Source organism: Heterodontus francisci, chromosome 8, assembly GCF_036365525.1.
Source record: "Heterodontus francisci isolate sHetFra1 chromosome 8, sHetFra1.hap1, whole genome shotgun sequence".
In the NCBI taxonomy this organism is placed as follows: domain Eukaryota; kingdom Metazoa; phylum Chordata; class Chondrichthyes; order Heterodontiformes; family Heterodontidae; genus Heterodontus; species Heterodontus francisci.
In genome coordinates this window covers 90,530,915-90,552,428 of record NC_090378.1, presented here as the reverse complement: position 1 = coordinate 90,552,428, position 21,514 = coordinate 90,530,915, and the positions used below count along the sequence as shown (strand labels likewise).

The following is a 21,514-nucleotide window of genomic DNA, read 5'->3' as shown; positions in this document are numbered from 1 at the left end:
TCAGCACAGACCAGGTGGGCTGAAAGACCTGTTTCAGTGCTGTATCTCTAAATTAAAAAAAATAATAAAAGAAAAAAGAAAAAACATGGCAACAAGATTTAGTCTTTCCACAGTAATACATGGTGAAGACAAGAGTGATTGTCGATAAAATCATGGAAAAGTGGATCGGGACTGGATGGGGAACACAGGCTAAATTCTGACAATGGTGGGGGGGGATTTGCAAATGACCAGTTTAGAGACATGTGAAAATACGAACATTGTACTAATAAACACCGCAGCTGAAAGATCTTTCAGTAATGCACTCTGTGAAAGAAATCATGCGGTGATTGATGAGATGCTCCGTAAGATCTTGGCTGATCAACCAAATTGCAAGCTAACATCTGCCTTGGTGTGGACAGTCCATGCGAAGAATTTGCTTCAAATGGTAGGGGGCTATAGTCCGTTTCAGTTGGTCTTTGGAAGGAATCCCAAAATACCTTCTGTGCTGTCTGATCATCTCCCAGTCTTAGAAGGGACTATAATTAGTTTCACCGTTTCTGCGCACTTGAATGCCCTACATGCAGGGAGAAGAGCATTCATCAAGACAGAAGTTTCAGAGAAAATTCGGCGAGCCTTATGGCTTTACATAAGACCAACAGAGATAAACTTTAATCCTGGGATTTAGTATACTATAAAAGAGAGGATCAGAAAGATTGGAAAGGTCCAGATAAAATGATTGTGATGGGAAAACAATGATTCTGCAACATGGAGGCCAAACTATTAGGGTCCGTTCATCTAGGTTCATTGGGATTGATTATAAACTTGCAGAATCTGAACAATTAGAAGAAAGCGATGAGACACCCTGTACCTCACATAGTTGTGTTTGACAGCTATGAGTAACAGAATACGATAGATAAGGGGCTGGATGGCAATAGACAAAGTCATACCAGTGCACAGGATAGGTCTATTTTACCCAAGGGACAACAGACTAAAGTCGATATTAGGGTAACGTACATACCAGAAGGGTCCAAACATGTCTTCTTGACATTCTGCATTCCAAGCCAAGTTGATGCTCGCCTTTGTTTCGCAGAACTCGAGCAGTGGCTGGAGTCACTGTTGTGCATCCGCGAGGCACAGGGCTACGTGGATAGCACGTTTAGAGAAGTGGTCACACTGCAGGTTTGGAGCATGCAGGCAGAGAGGGAATAGGTGACCGCCAGGCAGTCTAAGAGAACCAGGCAGACAGTGCAGGAGTCCCCTGAGTCTATCTTGCTTGCTAATTGGTTTTCCATTTTGGATATTGGTGAGAGCGATGGTTCCTTGGGGGAGTGCAGTCAGAGCAAAGTCTGTGGCATCACAGGTGGCTCAGCTGTACAGGAGGGGAGGAAGAAGAGTGTAGAGCAATAGTGATAGAGGATTCCATAGTCAGGGGATCAGACAGGCGTTTCTGCGGCAGTAAACGTGACTCTAGGATGGTGTGTTGCCTCCCTGGTGCCAGGGTCACGGATGTCATGGAGCGGCTGCAGGACATCCTTCTAGGGGAGGGTGAACAGCCAAAGGTCATGGTCCACGTTGGTACCAATGACATAGGTAGGAAGAGGGATGATGTCCTGAAAGCAGATTTTAGAGACTTAGGAAGGAAATTCAAAAGCAGGACCTCCAAAGCAGTAATCTCAGGAGTACTCCCAGTGCCACGTGCTAGTGAGCATAGGAATAGGAGGATTGATCGACTGAACACGTGGCTGGGGAATTGGTGTAGGAGGGAGGGCATCAGATTTCTGAGGCAGGGGACCAGTTCAGGGGCAGATGGGACCTGTACAACATGGACGGGCTACACCTTAACAGGACCAGAACTAACATCCTCGCAGGGAGATTTGCTCGTGCTGTTGGGGAGGGTTTAAACTAGCTTGTCAGGAGGGTGGGAACCTGAGGGGTAGCTCAAATTGGAAGGAAGTAAAGCTGGTAACAGGAGGTAGAAAAGTAGCAAGTGACATGAGAAGGCAGGTGAAACAAAGGCGAGCATCAATTAGGCTTAGAATGCAGAATATCCAGAAGACACGGTTAAGGGGACTCTACCTGAATGCACGCAGCATTCGCAACAAGGTAGATGATTTAAAGGGCCAAATAGAGGTAAATGGGTATGATCCAACTGCCATAACAGAAATGTGGCTATAGGGTGACCAAGGCTGGGAAGTGAATATTTAAGGATATTCAACATTTAGGAAGGACAGGCAAAAAGGAAAAGGAGGTGGTGTTGCACTGATAATAATGGATGGGATCAGTACATTAGTAAGGGAGGATCTCAGATCGGAAGAACAAAATGTGGAATCTTTTTGGGTGGAGCTAAGAATCAGCAAGGGGCAGCAAACATTGGGAGGAGTTTTTTTTAAAGGCCACCGAACAGCAGTGGTAGTGTGGGGCATGGTATCAATCAGGAGATTAGAGAAGCATGTAGCATGGGCAATACAGTAATCATGGGTGACTTCTATCTGCATATAGACTGGGTAAACCGAATGAGCATTAATACTGTGGAGGACTAGTTGCTGGAGTGTGTTAGGGATGGTTTTCTAGAGCAATATGTTGAGGAACCAACTAGAGAATTGGCTATTTTAGATATAATATTATGGAATGAGAAAGGGCTAATTAATAATCTTGTTGTAAAAGAACCTTTAGTGATGAGTGACCATAATATGATAGAATTTTACATTCTGTTTGAAATTGAGGTAGTTCAATCTGAAGCCAGGGTGTTAATTTGAACGAAGGAAATTATGAAGATATGAGGGGCAAATTGGCTGAGGTGGATTGGGAAAGAACATTAAAAGGTATGACAGTACATAGGCAATGGATAGACTTTAAAGAAATATTATATAGTTTACAGCAACTATACATTCCTCCAAGGCACAAAAAACCCAAAAGTAAAGGCAGTCAACCGTGGATAACAAAGGACGTTAAGGATTGTATAAGATTAAAAGGCCTATAAAGTTGCCAGAAATAGTAGTAAATCTGAAGATAGGGAGGATTTTAGAACACAGCAAAGGAGGATGAAGAAACTGATATAGAAAGGGAGAATAGAATATGAATGTAAGCTCGCAAAAAATATAAAAATGGACTGTAAAAGCTTCTATAGGTATGTAAAAAGGAAATGTTTGGCGAAGACAAATGTGTGTCCATTACAGGAAGATTCAGGAGAATTTATAATGGGAAATAGAGAAATGGCAGAGAAGCTAAATGATTAATTTGTGTTTGTCTTCACTGAGGAAGATACAATAAATTTCCCAGAATTAGAGATCCAAGGGATTAGGGGGAATGAGGAATTGAAGGAAATTAGTATTAGTAAGAATGTTGTATTGGAGAAATTAATGGGGCTGAAGGGTGATAAGTCCCCAGGAACTGATATTCTACAATTGGTGATCATCTTCCAAAATTCTATAGATTCTGGAGTGGTTCCTGCAGATTGGAAGGTTGGAAATGTCACCCCACTATTTAAAAAGGGAGGGAAAGAGAAAACAGAGAATTACAGACCTGTTAGCCTTACATCAGTTGTTGGGAAAAATACTAGAATCTATTCTAAAGGATATGATAAATGGACACTTAGATAATAATGATTTGATTGGGCATAGTCAACTTGGATTTATGAAAGGGAAATCATGTTTGACAAACCTGTTGGGGTTTTTTGAGGATGTTACTAACAGAATTGATAAAGGGGAGTCGATGGACAGGGTATACTGTGATTTTCAGAAGGCTCTTGATAAAGTCCCCCACAGGAGGTTGGTTAGCAAAATTAAAGCACATGGGATAGGAGGTAATATACTGGCATGGATTAAGGATTGGTTAACAGGCAGAAAACAAAGAGTAGAAATAAACGGGTCATTCTTGCATTGGTAAGCTGTGACTAGTGGGGTACCGCAGGGATCAGTGCTTGGGCCCAAGCTGTTCACAATATATATCAATGATTTGGATGTGGGGACCAAATGTAGTATTTCCAAGTTCGCGGATGACACAAAACTAGGTGGGAATGTGTGTTGTGAGCAAGATGCAAAGGGCTTCAAGGGGATTTGGAAAGACTTAGTGAGTAGGCAAGTACGTGACAGATAATATAATGTGAGGTTATCCACTTTGGTAGGAGGAATAGATGTGCAGAGTATTTCTTAAATGGTAACAGATTAGAAAGTGTAGATGTACAAAGGGACCTGGGTGTCCTTGTTAATAAGTCACTAAAAGCTAAAGTGCAGGTGTAGCAAGCAATTAAGAAGGCCAATGGTATGTTGGCCTTTATCGCAAGAGGATTTGAGTACAGGAGTAGTGAAGTCTTGCTTCAATTGCATAGAACCTTGGTTAGACCGCACCTTGAGTACTGTGTACAGTTTTGGTCCCCTTACCTTAGGAAGGATATTATTGCCATAGAGGGAGTGCAACGAAGGTTCACCAGACTTGTTCCTGGGATGGCAGGACTGTCCTATGAAGAGAGATTGGGGAAACTGGGACTGTATTCCCTCGAATTTCGAAGAATGAGAGGTGATCTCATTCAAACCTACAAAATACTTAAAGGGATAGACAGGGTAGATGCAGTTAAGATGTTTCCCCTGACCGGGGAGTCTAGAACCAGGGGACACAATTTCAAAATAAGGGGGAAGCCACTTAGGACTGAGATAATGAGAAATTTCTTTACTCAGAGGGTTGTGAATCTTTGGAATTCTCTACCCCAGAGGGCTATGGAAGCTCAGTCATTGAATAAGTTTAAAGCAGAGATTGACAGATTTCTAAATACAAATGACATAAAGGTATATGAGGATAGTGTGGGGAAACGGCACTGAAGTGTAAGATCAGCCATGATCGTATTGAATGGTGAGGCAGGCTCTAGGGGCTAAATGGCTTACTCCTGCTCCTATGTTCCTATGTTCCACTGAATGGAGGGATGTGACCATTACAGGGAGAGCAGGGAAAGCCACTGGCAAATTCAAACATTGGCTAAACGTCCAAGATGATGGACAAGAGGTAAGATCCATGGACTGAGGTGAAACAGTGGAAAGCAAGAAAACGCATTGCGAGTCCCCATAGTGGGGCCCTGGGAGCGTTGTTGAGCAGAGAGACCTTGGGATGCAAGTACATAGTTCCCTGAAAGTGGCAACACAGGTAGACAGGGTGGTGAAGAAGGCGTATGGCATGCTTGCCTTCATCGGCCGAGGCATTGAGTACAAGAGTTGGGACGTCATGTTACAGTTGTACATAACGTTGGTTAGGCCACATTTGGAGTACTGTGTGCAGTTCTGGTCACCGCACTACAGGAAAGATGTGATTAAGATAGAGAGGGTGCAGAAAAGATTCACAAGGATGTTGCCTGGTTTGGACGGCTTGAGTTATAAAGAGAGATTGGATAGGCCGGGTCTGTTTTCCCTGGAGCGATATTTCCCGTGGCTCCACACATAGATTACTACACTGATCCTTAAGGGGACCTACTCTCTCCCTAGCTACCCTTTTACTCTTAATATACTTACAGAATCTTTTAGTTAAAAGGGGAATTTAAGATTGGAAGTCAGGCTTCAGGGGCCTTTAAATATATAGGATTAGCCATTAATCAGAATAGATCGAGAATAACCTTGAATCAACAATCATATCTAGAAAGTGTTAATTGTATCCCAATTAAATTGGGCCATGTTGTCACAAAGATGATCTTACATCCAAAGAAGAAACAGAGCAGTTAAGAAGCTTGATTAAACAGTCAAACTGGTTTGCACTCAGATAAGACAGTTATGACGTACTGGAACTTAGTGCTATGATAAAACATGCTATAATTGATGAGGTTTTAAGGGCAAATAAAACACGAAAAAAATTAAATTTGGAGAAATGCGTACTCATGTTTCCAGGCCTGGGTGATCCGTAAGAGATTAAATTAGTCCTTTTTAGTGATGCTTCTCATGCCAATCTTCTGGATGGATTTTCAAGTACAGCTGGGTTTATCATATTCTTGGTGGGGAAAAATGGGAAGTTTTGTCCCTTGGCCTGAGAAGCCAAGAAAATAAAAAGGGTAGTTAAAAGTACCTTACCTGCAGTAAAACTGGCGCAAGTAGAAGCAATAGATATGGGATTTTACTTATCTAACATTTTGAAGGGAATTCTATATCAGGGACATTTTAAGAAAAGTTTGTCCATTGAATGCTATGTGGATGACCGTTCTCTATAGGATAATATTCATTCGATAAGGAGTGTCACTGAGCAAAGTTTAAGGATTGACCTTGCTAGTATAAAAGAAATGTTGGTGAGAAGAGAGATCTCTAAGATAAAATGGGTTGACGCAAGTCACCAATTATCAGACTGTTTTTCTTGTTGACTATGATGTTTATACAATTTAAAAAAGAAAAGAGTATAGTTAAACATCTATAAGGTAAAGTTTGCTTCAGAGTTTGTTGACAAATGTTACACATTTCCTTGGGCCGTTTCCTGATCCACTACTGTAGAGCCTCACTCACTTTAAGTAATACTGTAAAACCAGCCTATTCATCACTTTCCTCTTCCTATCACTCAGCTTTTCCAGCCTTCCAACACCTCACCTTCACAACCCACAACACCCACCCCCCCGCCCCCAAGTCCCCTACCACCACAAAGAATTCTTTGATCCTCCAACTCTGGCCTCTTATGCATTGCCCTCATTTGCCTCACCATTGGCAGCCAGATTGCCACATCTACAGCTATCAAGCATCCAGTGTTGGATTTCCCCCTCTAAATCTCCCACCACCTTCTTTAAGACTCTCCTTAGAACCCACTTCTTTGATTATGCTTTTGGCCGCCGCTCCTAATTTGGCTCAACATCCATTTTTGTCTGATCATGCTTCTTTGAAAAAATTTGGCATATTTTTCTACAATATCTTCCCACTCAGAATACCCATGAACTTCATATAATACATGTCTTCAATGCTATTTAATGCAAATGCAAGTAAAAGCAACGCCTCTTACAGATATATTCTCTGTCTAAATTTTGATTAAATGCATATGTCAGAACGCAGAGCACAGCATAGATACACCTGGTCAAGACCAAACGGGTTTTCTGTTCCAGGACTGACTTCCTGTTTGTGTCCCGTGCATTCACGGTCAGATCCACTGACGTCAAGCTGGTGTTCTTCTCTGACCACTGCCTCCTACTGGCCGACTGTCACTTACAGTATGACCAACGGGTTGGCAGGGGGACATGGAAGCTGAACGTAAAACTGCTGACTCTAGAGAACATTGAGGAACTCAAAAGGGATTACAAAGGTTGGAGAACCGTGAAGCCCCTCTTTGAGTCTCTGGCGCACTGGTGGGAAGCGATCAAGGTGAACAGCAAGAGGTTCTTTATCCTCAAAGGTGTTCAGAGGGCAAGAGAGAGACAGAGGGAAACATCTCGACTCCAGAAAAGAATGCAGAATGTGTTCCAGCTGCAGTCAATGGGGGTTGAGGTCAAGGAGAATCTCCAAGACGTGAACAGCGAGCAGGCCTCGCTCTTTGCCACGGAAGCCTCCAAGAGTCCAGAGTCTGCTCCATTGAGCAGGATGAGACGTGCTCGTGTTTCTTCTTCCAAAAGGTACACAAAGAGAGCTCTGTGATCAGCAGGCTGAAGGAAGAGGACGGCTTGGTAACGTCTTCGCAGTCCGACATACTAAAGATCAGCAAATCCTTTTATGCTGGGCTGTACGATGTGAAGTCCATGAACAGCATGGCCTCCCAGTCTTTCCTGTCACCTATCATGGAGGTCTTTAGAAGACAGTACGTGGGAGAGTCTGGACAAATCGCTAACTCTGAACGAGCTGACAAAGTTCCGTCAGGTCCTTTGAGACGACTTACCGGATCAGCCCAGACCTGCTAGAAGTGTACAAGAGTATGCTTCTGGATGGCAGCATGTCAGAATCCATGAGGAAAGGCATCATCACCCTCATCTACAAGCGGAAGGGGGAGAGGGTGGAAATCAGAAATTGGCAGCCCATCTCAATGTAGACGACAAGATTCTGTCCAAGGTCATGGCCAATCAGGTCAAGTCTGCTCTGGAGATGGTGATCCATCCCGATCAGTCCTGTACTGTACCCGGAAGGAAGATCTCTGATAGCCTCATGCTACTCAGAGATACGATCGCTTTTGTGCAAGAAAGGGAGGTGGACATCTGCTTCATCAGCTTGGACCAGGAGAAAGCTTTTGACAGGATGTCACACATGATGGACGTGCTCTCCAAAATGGGGTTTGGGGAGGGAATCCGCAATTGGATCTAACTGCTCTACACAAACATCAGTAGTACAGTCTCAACTGGGAATCAGAAGGTTTCCCAATCAAATCTGGAGTCAGACAGGGCTGACTTGTTTGTTTGCTGTATCAAACCTTTTGCTGAGTCCATTAGGGAGGATGCGGGCATAACAGGGGTGACAATCCCAGGCAGTGGAGGCACTCAGGTCAAAGCCTCCCTGTATATAGACAATGTCACCGTCATCTGCTCGGATCCACTGTCCATTCACAGACTGATGAGCATCTGCGATGAGTTCGAACTGGCCTCGGGAGCCAAAATAAATTGCGGCAAGAACGAGGCCATGTTCTTTGGGAATTGGGCTGACAGATCCTGTGTTCCCTTCACCATTCGGTCAGACTACCTGAAGGTGCTGGGGATATGGTTCGGAGGGGCCAGGGCGTGCGCCAAAAACTGGAAGGAGCATATAGCCATGGTAAAACAGAAACTGAGCATGTGGGAGCAGCGTTCTCTCTCCATTGTGGGTAAGAACTTGGTCATTAGGTGCGAGGCACTCACGTTGTTACTATACATGGTGCAAGGCTGGACCAAACCCCACTCCTGTGCCATGGCAGTCACCCAAGCCATTTTCTGCTTTATCTAAAGATCAAAAATGGACCATATTCGCAGGGACACCATGTTCAAACCTCTGGATAAAGGGGGAAAAAACGTACCCAACATTGCCCTCATCGTGGTGGCCACTTTCGTGTGCGGCTGCATCAAGCTGTGCGTTAAACCCCAGTACGCAAACACCAAGTGTCACTACGTGCTGAGGTTCTATCTGTCTCCGGTGTTGCGAAGGATGGATCTGGCCTCATTGCCTCGGAACGCTCCATCCAACTGGAACGTGCCGGACCACCTATCCTTCATGGAAAAGTTTGTGCAGAGGAACCCCTTTGACCACCAATCCATCAGACAGTGGTCTGCATGGAATGTCCTCAAGGCAGTATGGAAAAAGGATATGGTGGATCCTGTCGGATTGTTCCCTGAGCAGACTGTCAAAGTCATTTGGCAGAATGTCTCATCACCAGAACTTTCAAACAAGCACCAAGACGTAGCTTGGCTGGTGGTGAGAAGGGCCTTCCCAGTCAGATCCTTCCTGCACGCCGGAGTCTCACCGCCTCCGCACGCTACCCTCAAGGTGGCTGTGGTGGGGAAGAGACTGTTGCCCACCTCCTTCTGGAATGTGTCTTTGCAAAGCAGATGTGGAAAGAGATGCAGTGGTTTTTGTCAAGGTTCATCCCAAGCAGCTCTGTAACACAGGAGTCTGTGCTCTACAGGCTGTTCCCAGGGACGCACACCGAGATAAACATCAACTGTTGCTGGAGAATCATCAACTCGGCGAAAGACGCACTTTGTTCTGCCAGAAACCTGCTGGTCTTCCAGAGCAAAGAGTTGTCCATGACCGAGTGTTGCAGACTGGCACATTCCAAGGACCAGGACGACATGCTGAGGGACGCACTAAAGCTTGGGGCAGCTGCCGTAAAGGCTCAATGGGGAAAGACCACTGTGTGAGGTCCTCCCGCCGTAGTATACTTCGGGTCTGGAACCTGTGTAAAACCCCTCAGGCTGTATGCAACAAAATGTTTTTTGCTATGTAATGCCAATGTACATTGCATCTGAAATGGAATGGCAACAATTGTGAGGCACTTCATGTTTTCTGTATCAAAGAAATCTGCTCTCTATTGTACTTCCCAAAATTTGAACTGTTTTGAACTATTTTGTAATGTGTTTTTGCAAATTTTTATGAATAAAGTATATTTTTGGAAAAAAAATCTTAAGGGTACAACTGTATGTGGAAAGAAAATTCTCAATTATCAGGTTGGAGGCCAGTGTTTTTAGCAGATGAACATTAGTCCTCTGGATTTTTTCATAAGGTGTGACTCTGCTGGGCAGTAAGGGCAGTGATATTTGCCAACTCTTTTATGTTGGATGCCTTTGCTGATATAGTTTAGCCAACATTCCCGACAGTTGATGATATAGATCTGCATTCTGTTGTAGTAAAATTTGTGCGAGTCTTGAGTCGGAAGTTCAGATTTTTGGGTTATGGCTTTAATGCTTTCCAAAGCAGGAATTGTATCTTCTAAGAAATCATTTCCTGTGCAGGAGTATTTATTTATCAGTCTGGACTGATTCTTCAGAACATGTTGCAGATTGAGCACTCTTGCACTTTCGGAGGTTAACCTGGGAAAGACTTCAGATCATTAGTAGATAAGTCCATAATCGACAAAACACTTCTATTCTGAATATATCTCAGCAATGCTGGCGAGAGGTTTCTCATTCTTTAGCAGCACGATAATCAAGATAGTCTCAATGCTGGACAGTCCCAAAGGTAACAATGGCTTTATAGGGATTTTGTTTTTAACATGAGAAACTTTGGTTTACAGTAGGAATTTGAATACTTTCATTGGTTAGGTCACAAGACAGCAGATTTTCTAGTGTGGTACTGGTGTAAGTGCTTGGATGGAAAGCTGTGAGCAGCCTGTGGTAAATGCCTCCATCCTATCAAGCTCTTATTCTTGGGCAGTCAGGAAGAAAATGTTCTGAGGATTCAATTTGTACATTTACATTGAATCCTTGATCCTTGACATTGTTTGCCGATATTAAAACTGAGACGAATTTTCAAAAGTACCTCATTTTGGAATGTCTTTAAGATGTGATAGGAACATCCTTTATTTATTTCCCTATTTGAGCTTTGCTCATAAAAGGCTGTTTTTCATACTTGGAACTAAGTTAACTATTAATCTGCATAAAGCAGAGGGCTTTTCCCCCAAAAATATACTTTATTCATAAAAATCTGTAAAAAATGCATTACAAAACAGTTCAAAACAGCACCAAGGAAATCAGTCTTCTTTGATACAAGAGTGCGTTGCCTCACAACCCTTCCATTCCATTTTACATGCCATGTACATTTTACAACAAACCCGTATTTGGTGTATACAGCCCGAAGGGTTTCCCATGGGTCCAGCCCCTCAATTCACTTTCGTGGGAGGACCTTACACAGTGGTCTTTCGCCATTGAGCCTTTGCAGCGGCTGCCCCAAGCTTTAATGAGTCCCTCAGCACTTAGTCCTGGACCTTGGAATGTGCCAGTCCGCAACACTCGGTTGTGGACAACTCTTTGCGCTGGAAGACCAGCAAGTTTCAGGCAGATTAAAGAGTGGCTTTCACCGAATTGATGGTCCTCCAGCAGCAGTTGATGTTTATCTCGGTGTGGTCCCTGGGAACAGCCCGTAGAGCACAGACTCCTGTGTTACAGAGCTGCTTGGGATGAACCTCGACAAAAACCACTGCATCTCTTTCCACACCTGCTTTGCAAAGACACATTCCAGAAGGAGGTGGGCAACTGTCTCTTCCCCACCGCAGCCACCTCGAGGGCAGCGTGTGGAGGGGGAGAGACTCCGGGCATGCAGGAAGGATCTGACAGGGAGGACCCTTCTCACCACCAGCCAAGCTACGTCTTGGTGCTTGTTTGAAAGTTCTGGTGATGAGGCATGCTGCCAAATGACTTTGACAGTCTGCTCAGGGAACTATCCGACAGGATCCACCATCTCCTTTTTCCATACTGCCTTGAGGACATTCCATGCAGACCACTGTCTGATGGATTGGTGGTCAAAGGTGCTTTCCCACAGAAACTTTCCCACGAAGGATAGGTGGTACGGCACGATCCAATTGGATGGAGCATTCCGCGGCAATGTGACCAGACCCATCCTTCGCAACCTCAGCACGTAGCGACACTTGGTGTTTGCATACTGGAGCTCTACGCACAGCTTCATGCAGCCACACACGAAGGTGGTCATCAGGATCAGGGTGATGTTGAGTACATTTTTCCCGCCCTTATCCAGAGGTTTGAACATCATGATCCTCCGGACCCGGTCCATTTTGGATCTCCAGATAAAGTGCAGGTGACTGCCACAGCACAGGAGTGGGGTATGGGCCAGACCTGTGCCACATACAGCAACAATGTGAATGCCTGGCACCTGATGACCAGGTTCTTAGCCACAATGGAGAGAGATCGCTGCTCCCACATGCTCAGTTTATGATATACCCCGGCTACTCGTTCGTTCCAGGTTCTGGCACACGCCCCGGCCCTTCCAAACCATATCCCCATATCAGGTAGTCTGACCTGATGGTGAAGGGGACAAAGGATTGGTCAGTCCAGTTGCCAAAGAACATGGCCTCACTCTTGCCGTGGTTAACTTTGGCTCCCGAGGCCAGTTCGAACTGCTCGCAGATACCCATCAGTCTGTGAATGGACAGCAGATCCGAGCAGATGACAGCGACGTCGTCCATGTATAGGGAGGCTTTTACCTGAGTGCCTCCGCTGACTGGGATTGTCATCCCTCTTTTGCCCGCATCCTTCCTAATGGACTCAGCAAAGGGTTCGATACAGCAAACAAACAAGACAGGGGAGAGAGGACAGCCCTGTCTGACTCCAGATTGGACTGGGAAACTTTCTGATTCCCACCCATTGATTTAGACAGCGCTACTACTGTTTGTGTACAGCAGTTTGATCCAATTGCCGATTCACTCCCCAAACCCCATTTTGGAAAGCACGTCCATCATGTAGGTGTGCGATATCCTGTCAAAAGCCTTCTCCTGGTCCAAGCTGATCAGGCAGGTGTCCACCCTGCTGTCCGGTACATAGGCGATCGTATACCTGAGTAGCACAAGACTATCAGAGATCTTCCTGCCGGGTACAGTGCAGGTCTGGTCAGGGTGAATCTCTGACTCCAAAGCAGACTTGACCCAACTGGCGATGACTTTGGACAGAATCTTGTAGTCAACATTAAGCAGTGAGATGGGCCGCAATTTTCTGATTTCCGCCCTCTCCTGCTTGTAAATGAGGGTGATGATGCCTTTCCTCGTGGATCCTGACATGCTGCCGGCCAGAAGCATACTCTCGTATGCTTCTTGCAGGTCTGGGCCGACCCAGTCCTACAGGGCCGAAAACAACTCAATCGGTAAGCCATCGCTTCCGGGAGTTTTACTCATCTCGAAGGACTTGACGGCGTTTGTCAGCTCATCCAGAGTTTGCGGTTTGTCCAGTCTCTCCCTCATGCTGTCATCTAAGACCTCTGTGATAGATGACAGGAAGGACTGGGAAGCCGTGCTGTCGGTGGGCTTCACGTCGTACAGCCCAGCATAAAAGGATTTGCTGATCCTTAGTATGTCGGACTTTGAAGACATTTTTCAGACTTGGGCCTAAGTTAAATATTAATCTGCATGAAGCAGAGGGCTTTTTACTCTGATCCAGGTTAGCAGCACCATTGCTAATTCCAGCCTGCAATAAACACCTTCTTGTTTTAGTAGTTTCCTCGTGTGGGAGAATCTAGAACTAGGGGTCACTGTTTAACAATAAGGGGTCGCCTATTTAAGACAGAGATAAGGAGAAATTTTTTCTCTCAGAGGGCTGTGAGTCTTTGGAACTCTCTTCCTCAAAGGCGGTGGAAGCAGAGTATCTGAATATTTTTAAGGCAGAGGTAGATAGATTCTTGATAAGCAAGGGGCTGAGGATTATTGGGGGTAGGCGGGAATGTGTAGTCGAGGTTACAATCAGATCAGCCATGATTTTATTGAATCGCAGAGCAGGCTCAAGGGGCCAAGTGGCCTACTCCTACTTCTAATTCATATGTTCGTATGTTCATAAAAACACCTTCCATTTAGCACAATAACTACCCTTTCCTTTGGTGCGCTTTTTATTAAACTTGTGAAAATATACCCAGCTTCAAAAGTAACTCTTTTCCAAGTCAATGTTGTGGAATAATGCTCAACAGAAATCCTGAAATGCGACCTACAACCGGATGTTGAAGCCTAGGTGCAGCCTGAACTGATACTGATGCTCTGAGGAGGAATAGTGCTTTGTTAAGATTGAGCAAAGGGGATTGCCATTAGGAAAACATGTTTTGCATTGAACACTGACATTATTTGCTGCAGCGATAAATTCTTCATGTGCTTTAACTACTCACTTTACCTGTCCTTTTTCTGTAATTATGAAATTAAATGAGATTGAAATGAAAGCTATAGTCTAGTTTTTACAATTAGACCTCAAGCTATTTATGAAATCACCTTCATTATTTTAATTTTATGAAATATCAGTCATTGAAGTGCTTTTTTTTGTGTTTTGAAACCTGGACCGACCTCATATTCCACAAAGAGGCATTGGTGGCAATAGGTATAGCCATTGAAAATTAAGAGGTGTTCTGCAATCAGTACACAATATCAACTGTTATAGAAGTTAAATTCTCAACCACAGCTTCGTCAATCATTTTGCAAACATCTTTAGCTGATAAGTTTGAAACCGATTAAATTAGGTGAACAAAACAATATCTAGGGGCAGTCACAATGGAACTGGTAATGATAGTAACAAGTGTCCATTAAGAATGCACATCTATAGTGGAAGTGGTTTTAAACTTACCCCAAAGCTATTACCCATTCACAGTCAAACAGGCTGTGGACTATACTCTGAAACAAATGGAATGGTAGTCGTATAAATGTAAATTGCTCCGAGCAAACAGCCCATTTCAAAGGAAGTGCAAGTTGGAGATAGGGCTAGAGCATTGATTTGCTGAACTGTGCTACTTTCAAATGTTGAATTTACCCTCTAATTTAGAGTTCCAATGTGTTTATGGAACATTTTGAATCAAGACTATAGGCCTTATTCTAATTTGGTCCTGAGATGCATATCAGGGAGACTTCTGTCATTGCTGGAGCAACTTTTATCCACAAGTACACAGATCCACTTAGAACTACAAATTAATCACAATTACAAAGTTCTGACCTACTTGCAGTTTCTGGATATATGTACAGGAGCTTAATGTTCCTGCATTATGCCTGCAAAAATACTTCATTGGCTGCAGAGCGCTTTAGGATGTCCTGAGGACGTGAAAAACACTACAAAAATGCATAATAAAAGCAAAATACTGCAGATGTTGGAAATCTGAAATAAAAACAGAAAGTGCTGGAAATACTCAGCAGGTCAAGCAGCATCTTTGGAGAGAGAAGCAGAGTTAACGTTTCAGGTCTGTGACCTTTCATTCAGATGCTGTCTGACCTGCTGAGTATTTCTCGCACTTTCTATAAAAATACACCTTCTTTTCTTTCTTAATGTTCAAGGATGTTTAACTGATAAAGAACCACAATGATGGCAGGCACGATCATTTCGAGGATCCGCAGAAAGCATTCACAGAAATGTTTCATTCCCCTTCTATGGTCCTAAGTGAGTTTGGAGGTAGGTTTGTGAATTGTTAATGTTGTTTGGAAACATGGGGGTAACATATTAAAAAAATTGAATTCTCAACAAATGCAACTATTAGTGATCTATCTGCATTTTTAAAACACATCCATATTAATTCCTTATTTATGTATAAAAATAAAATGCAGATTTCACAAAACGTAACAGTTTAGAAAAATATCCTCACCTTCTCAAGTTTAGACAAAGCCAGCGAATAGCAGTCTTTGGCCCTGAACTGCATGAATCTCATATTGGCTGGATGAGTCAGTTCCGTGATAATACTGAGACTGGAAAATAACCTACAAGTAGAAGAAAAATGGAGATAGTATAATGGGCAATTGTTATGTTTCACTCACAGCAGGACAACCAGAATTACCAAAATTCAAATGCAGTTCTTTCTTCTCTTGGACTGATCCAAACTTTGATTCTGTTGACACTTGAAGAAACAAAATACTACTGTACCCCGACTATTTATTGAGGTTTGACTAATAATCGAAACTGATACTAGCCATAATATGCCCATTATATAAACAACATTTACTTATATTGATTGGCAAAGAGTCAACTTCAACAACAAGTTGCATTTCCTTGGCAGCTTTATGTACAGAATGATGTCTCAGAGCATTTTACAAGCATAAATAGGAGAAAAAAAGGAAAGGGGAGGTAACTGAAATATTGAGGTAAAACCACAATTGAAGAGAATGGCTGTTTGCAAGTTTTTGAAAGCAGGAGGATAGGTTATTAATGATGATGTTCTCGAGGGCAGGGGCACAGTGACTGAAGTGGCAGTTACTAATAGTGGAACAGAAGGGATAGAAAGCAAAGAGTAAATTGGTATCTTCAGTGTGGAAAGTGTATTGGGGATGCATGACTGGAGGCCATCAACACAGTAGAATAGGGTGAAGTTATTAGAAGAATTAGAGCAGTATCGGAGAACCTTGAAATTAATTTGTTGGGGCATGGGGACTCAATAAAATGGAGAATGGGGGTGGAGTGAGTTGGGGATGATAACAGTGCTTGACAGAGTCGTAGAGTCATAGAATTATACAGAACAGAAACAGGCCCTTCGGCCCATCATGTCCTTGCCAGCAATCAAGCACCTATCCATTCTAATCCCATTTTGCAGCACTTGGCCCGTAGCCTTGATGCTACGGCATTTCAAGTGCTCATCTAAATACTTCTTAAATGTTGTGAGGGTTCCTGCCTCTACCACTCCTCCAGGCAGTGTGTTCCAGATTCCAATCACCCTCTGGGTGAAATTTCTTTTCCTCAAATCCCCTCTAAACCTCCTGCCCCTTACCTTAAATCTATGCCCCCTGGTTATTGACACCTCCGCGAAGGGAAAATGTTTATTCCTATCTATGTCCCTCATAATATCGCATACCTCAATCAAATACCCCCTCAGTCTTCTCTGTTCTAAGGAAAACAACCCTAGCCTATCCAGTCTCTCTTCATAGCTGAAATGCTCCAGCCCAGGCAACATCCTGGTGAATCTCCTCTGCACCACCTCCAGTGCAATCACATCCTTCATATAGTGTGGTGACCAGAACTGTACACAGTACTCCAGCTGTGGTCTAACTAGCATTTTATACAGCTCTATCATAACCTCCCTGCTCTTATATTCTATGCTTCGGCTAATAAAGGAAAGTATCTCATATGCCTTCCTAACCACCTTATTTACCTGTGCTGCTGCCTTCAGTGATCTGTGGACAAGTACACCAAGGTCCCCCTGACCCTCTATACTTCCTAGGGTCCTACCATCCATTGTATATTCCCTTGCCTTGTTAGTCCTCCCAAAATGCATCACCTCACACTTCTCAGGATTAAATTCCATTTGCCACTGCTCTGCCCATCTTATCAGCCCATCTATATCGTCCTGTAATCTAAGGCTTTCCTCCTCACTATTTACGACACCACCAATTTTCATGTCATCTGCGAACTTACTGGTGATATCTCCTATATTCACGTCTAAATCATTAATGTACACTACAAACAGCAAGGGTCCCAGCACCGATCCCTGCAATACACCACTGGTCACAGGCTTCCAATCACAAAAACAACCCTTGACCATCACCCTCTGCCTCTTGCCACTAATCAAATTTTGGATCCAATTTGCCAAATTACCCTGGGTCCCATGGGCTCTTACCTTCTTGACTAATCTCCCATGTGGGACCTTATAAAAAGCCTTACTGAAGTCCATGTAGACTACATCAACTGCTTTACAATCATCTACACACCTAGTCACATCCTTGAAAAATTCAATCAAGTTTGTTCGACTTGATGCAGCTTTGTGAAGGAGTAGCCATTCATGGAGGGTGGAGGCTAGCAATGAGAGCATTGGAGAGGACAATATTGAGGTACTATAGATCGCGGCATATACGGTGACCCAGCATATAAGCCAACTTCATTTTTGCAGACCCAATAATCATGCTTTTGCATTTACTCAGCATAAAAATCGACCCCCCTTTTCAACCATGATATGCTATACTCGCATTAGTAGTCAGCCTCAACTTTTCACCCACAAATGCATGTTTTACTTACCTTATACCTGGGCACAATGGATCAAGCAGGCGACACGGGCTGTGTTGCGAAGATGTGCGGGAGTTTAAGACACACCCATACAAAGCAGACCCGGTGTGGCAAACAACTAAGAGAAATGGGTCGTCCAGCAAAATGAATGAAGTATGAAGCTGGTTTCAAGCTTAAAGTCGGAATATTTGCTAACTTGTCAAATAACTGTGCTGCAGCGAGGGAATTCAGTGTTAGTGAAAAACTGATACGAAAACGGAAGAAGAAGGAATCCACCTTGAAGAAGTTGTGCAATACCAAATGTGCCATGAGACCAGGGACCAGTCACTGGCCTGATCTTGAGAAGCATCTATCGGATTGGGTTGTCAAAAATCATCAGAATGGTTACATTGTCAACCAGAAATGCAATGCGTATATACGCACTTTAGTGGACCAAATCAAACCAAGTCCAGCAAAACTTTCAGAGCAAAAGCTAGTTGGTGTAGCCGCTTTATGGAAAAAAAATGTCTAGTGCTGCGGTAGAAGACCAAGATTGCTCCGAGACTAGCAAAAGACCTTGATGCCAAAATTACCAGTTTCCAGCGATTCATCATCAGACAGTGGCAAAAACACAAGTACCCATTATGTCACATTGGCAACATGGATGAAACGCCCATGAATTTTGATATGCCCAGCAACCAAACTGTGGAGTAAAAGGTCCAAAAACAGTTTCAGTGAAAACTACAGAACATGAGAAGACAAGATTCATGGTGGTACTCGCCTGCATGGCCGACAGAACAAAACTAAACCCGATGGTAATTTTCAAACATAAAACCATGCCGAACATCAAGTTTACTCCAGGAGTTTTTGTGCATGTCCATGACAATGGTTGGATGGATGAGGATGGAGTGAAGTAATGGATCGAAAATGTGTGGAATAGATGACCTATGTAAAGAATGCAGCTTACTAGTGCGGGACATGTTCAGATCCCTGCGAAGAAATAGCACCCACATTGCAGTTATGGCAGGGGGGGTCTGTCTAATGTCTGTAGTTCAGCCTTTGGATATATACCTCAACAAGCCATTCAAAGATCATGTTTGCACCGAATGGAATAGGAGGATGGTTGACGGTGAAAAAAATCTTCACAAAGAGAGGAAATAGATGCACTGCCATGCTTGATTTTTTTTGTGGTTTCGTCATCAAATTGTGGGATGCTATTAATGTACAAACTGTCATCAGATCATTCAAAAAATGCAGAATATCCAATTCAATGGATGGAGAGGAAGATGATTTGTTGTGGAGGGTTGATTGTGAAACTGAAAGCACCACATCTGATCCAGAGTGGGATCCTTATGATGATGACTCAGAATGAATTCGATGAACTCTTTGCATCGGATGCCGAAGACAATGAATTTGATGGGTTTTAAAATGCTTTGATTGTGGTTAAAAGTATCTTTGTACAATTACTTTATTCAATAAACCGTGCCATATTGATTTAATATGAATTATAAGTGCTATTTCTTATTCACATTTCAAAATGGGGATCACCCACACTGGCAGATCACATTTTATACTCAGTGTATAAGTCAATCCCCATTTTTGGAATGATATTCGGAGGCTTCAAAGGTCAAATTATACACCATTTCTACGGTAATAAAGGTATGGATTAGTTTTTTGAGAGAAATGAGGGAGAGATATAGAAACAGATGTGGGCAATGTTTCAGACAGGAAAGAAAACAATCACGGTAATGGATTTGATGTGACAAAGAAAATCCAGCTTGAGGCTGAGCAGTATGCTGCAGTTAACTTGAAAGCTTGATCTTGTTAAGACAGGAAAGGAAGCCAAACTGGCAGTGAGCTTGGGCCAAGATAGGGCTACAACATTGTCAGCCTCATTGTCTGACCTACAATCTCTGCAAATGTGGCTCCTTGTTGAAAGCAATGCGACAAGTTTGAGGGGATCAGGTCAGGACAGTGTCGCAAAGGTAGACTGCAGAGGAGAGATATTGAAGGAAGAGGAAGAGGATGATGATATTGAAGGCAGCATAAAGTTAAAAGGGAATGAGAAGAAATTTTACAGAATCCCGTCTGCAACATCTACCTTCAAAAGATTAATACTTGTATCGTGGTTTTCTTTTGCTTGAGTATCTTTGGCCTCCTTGTCTCAGGAGACAATGGGTAAGCGCCTGGAGGTGGTCAGTGATTTGTGAAGCAGCGCCTGGAATGGCTATAAAGGCCAATTCTAGAGTGACAGACTGTTATACAGGTGCTAAAGATAAGATTGGTTGTCGGGGCTGTTACACAGTTGGCTCTCCCCTTGCGTTTCTGTCTATTTTCCTGCCAAATGCTAAGTCTCTTCAACTCGCCACACTTTAGCCCCGCCTTTATGGCTGCCCGCCAGCTCTGGCGATCGCTGGCAACTGACTCCCACGACTTGTGATCAATGCCGCAGGACTTCATGTCGCGTTTGCAGACCTCTTTAAAGCGGAGACATGGACGGCCGGTGGGTCTGATACCAGTGATGAGCTCGCTGTACAATGTGTCCTTGGGGATCCTGCCATCTTCCATGTGGCTCACAAGGCCAAGCCATCTCAAGCGCCATTGGCTCAGTAGGGTATATATGCTGGGGATGTTGGCCGCCTCGAGGACATCTGTGTTGGAGATACGGTCCTGCCACCTGATGCTAAGGATTGTCCGGAGGCAGCGAAGATGGAATGAATTGAGACGTCGTTCTTGGCTGACATACGTTGTCCAGGCCTCGCTGCCTGAGAGCAAGGTACAGAGGACAAAGGCTTGATACACTCGGACTTTTGTGTTCCGTGTCAGTGCGCCATTTTCCCACACTCTCTCTTGGCCAGTCTGGACATTGCAGTGGAAGCCTTTCCCATGCGCTTGTTGATTTCTGCATCGAGAGACAGGTTACTGGTGATAGTTGAACCTAGGTAGGTGAACTCTTGAACCACTTCCAGAGCATGGTTGCCGATATTGATGGATGGAGCATTTCTGACGTCCTGTCCCATGATGTTTGTTTTCTTGAGGCTGATGGTTAGGCCAAATTCATTGCAGGCAACCGCAATCCTGTCGATGAGTCTCTGCAGACACTCTTCAGTGTGAGATGTTAATGCAGCATCGTCAGCAAAGAGGAGTTCCCTGATGAGGACTTTTCGTAATTTGGTCTTCACTCTGAGACGGGCAAGGTTGAACAACCTGCCCCCTGATCTTGCGTGGAGGAAAATTCCTTCTTCTGAAGACTTGAACGCATGTGAGAGCAGCAGGGAGAAGAAGATCCCAAACAGTGTAGGTGCGAGAACACAGCCCTGTTTCACGCCACTCAGGATAGGAAAGGGGTCTGATGAGGTGCCGCTATGCTGAATTGTGCCTTTCATATTGTCGTGGAATGAGGTGATGATACTTAGTAGCTTTGGTGGACATCCGATCTTTTCTAGTAGTCTGAAGAGACCGCGTCTGCTGACGAGGCCAAAGGCTTTGGTGAGATTAATGAAAGCAACGTAGAGGGGCATCTGTTGTTCACAACATTTCTCCTGTAGCTGG

At 43.9% G+C, this 21,514-nt stretch overlaps 1 protein-coding gene across 4 annotated transcripts in view; it reads right to left on the bottom strand.

Moving 5' to 3' along the window:
* LOC137372567 (potassium channel subfamily T member 2) overlaps window positions 1-21,514 on the bottom strand; it is a 921,357-nt gene that overhangs the window by 297,555 nt on the left and 602,288 nt on the right. For all 4 annotated transcript variants that reach the window (XM_068036495.1, XM_068036496.1, XM_068036497.1 and 1 more), the window contains one exon: window positions 15,642-15,753. In XM_068036495.1, the coding sequence (XP_067892596.1) occupies window positions 15,642-15,753 (112 nt within the window). The remainder of the gene's footprint in view (window positions 1-15,641; window positions 15,754-21,514) is intronic.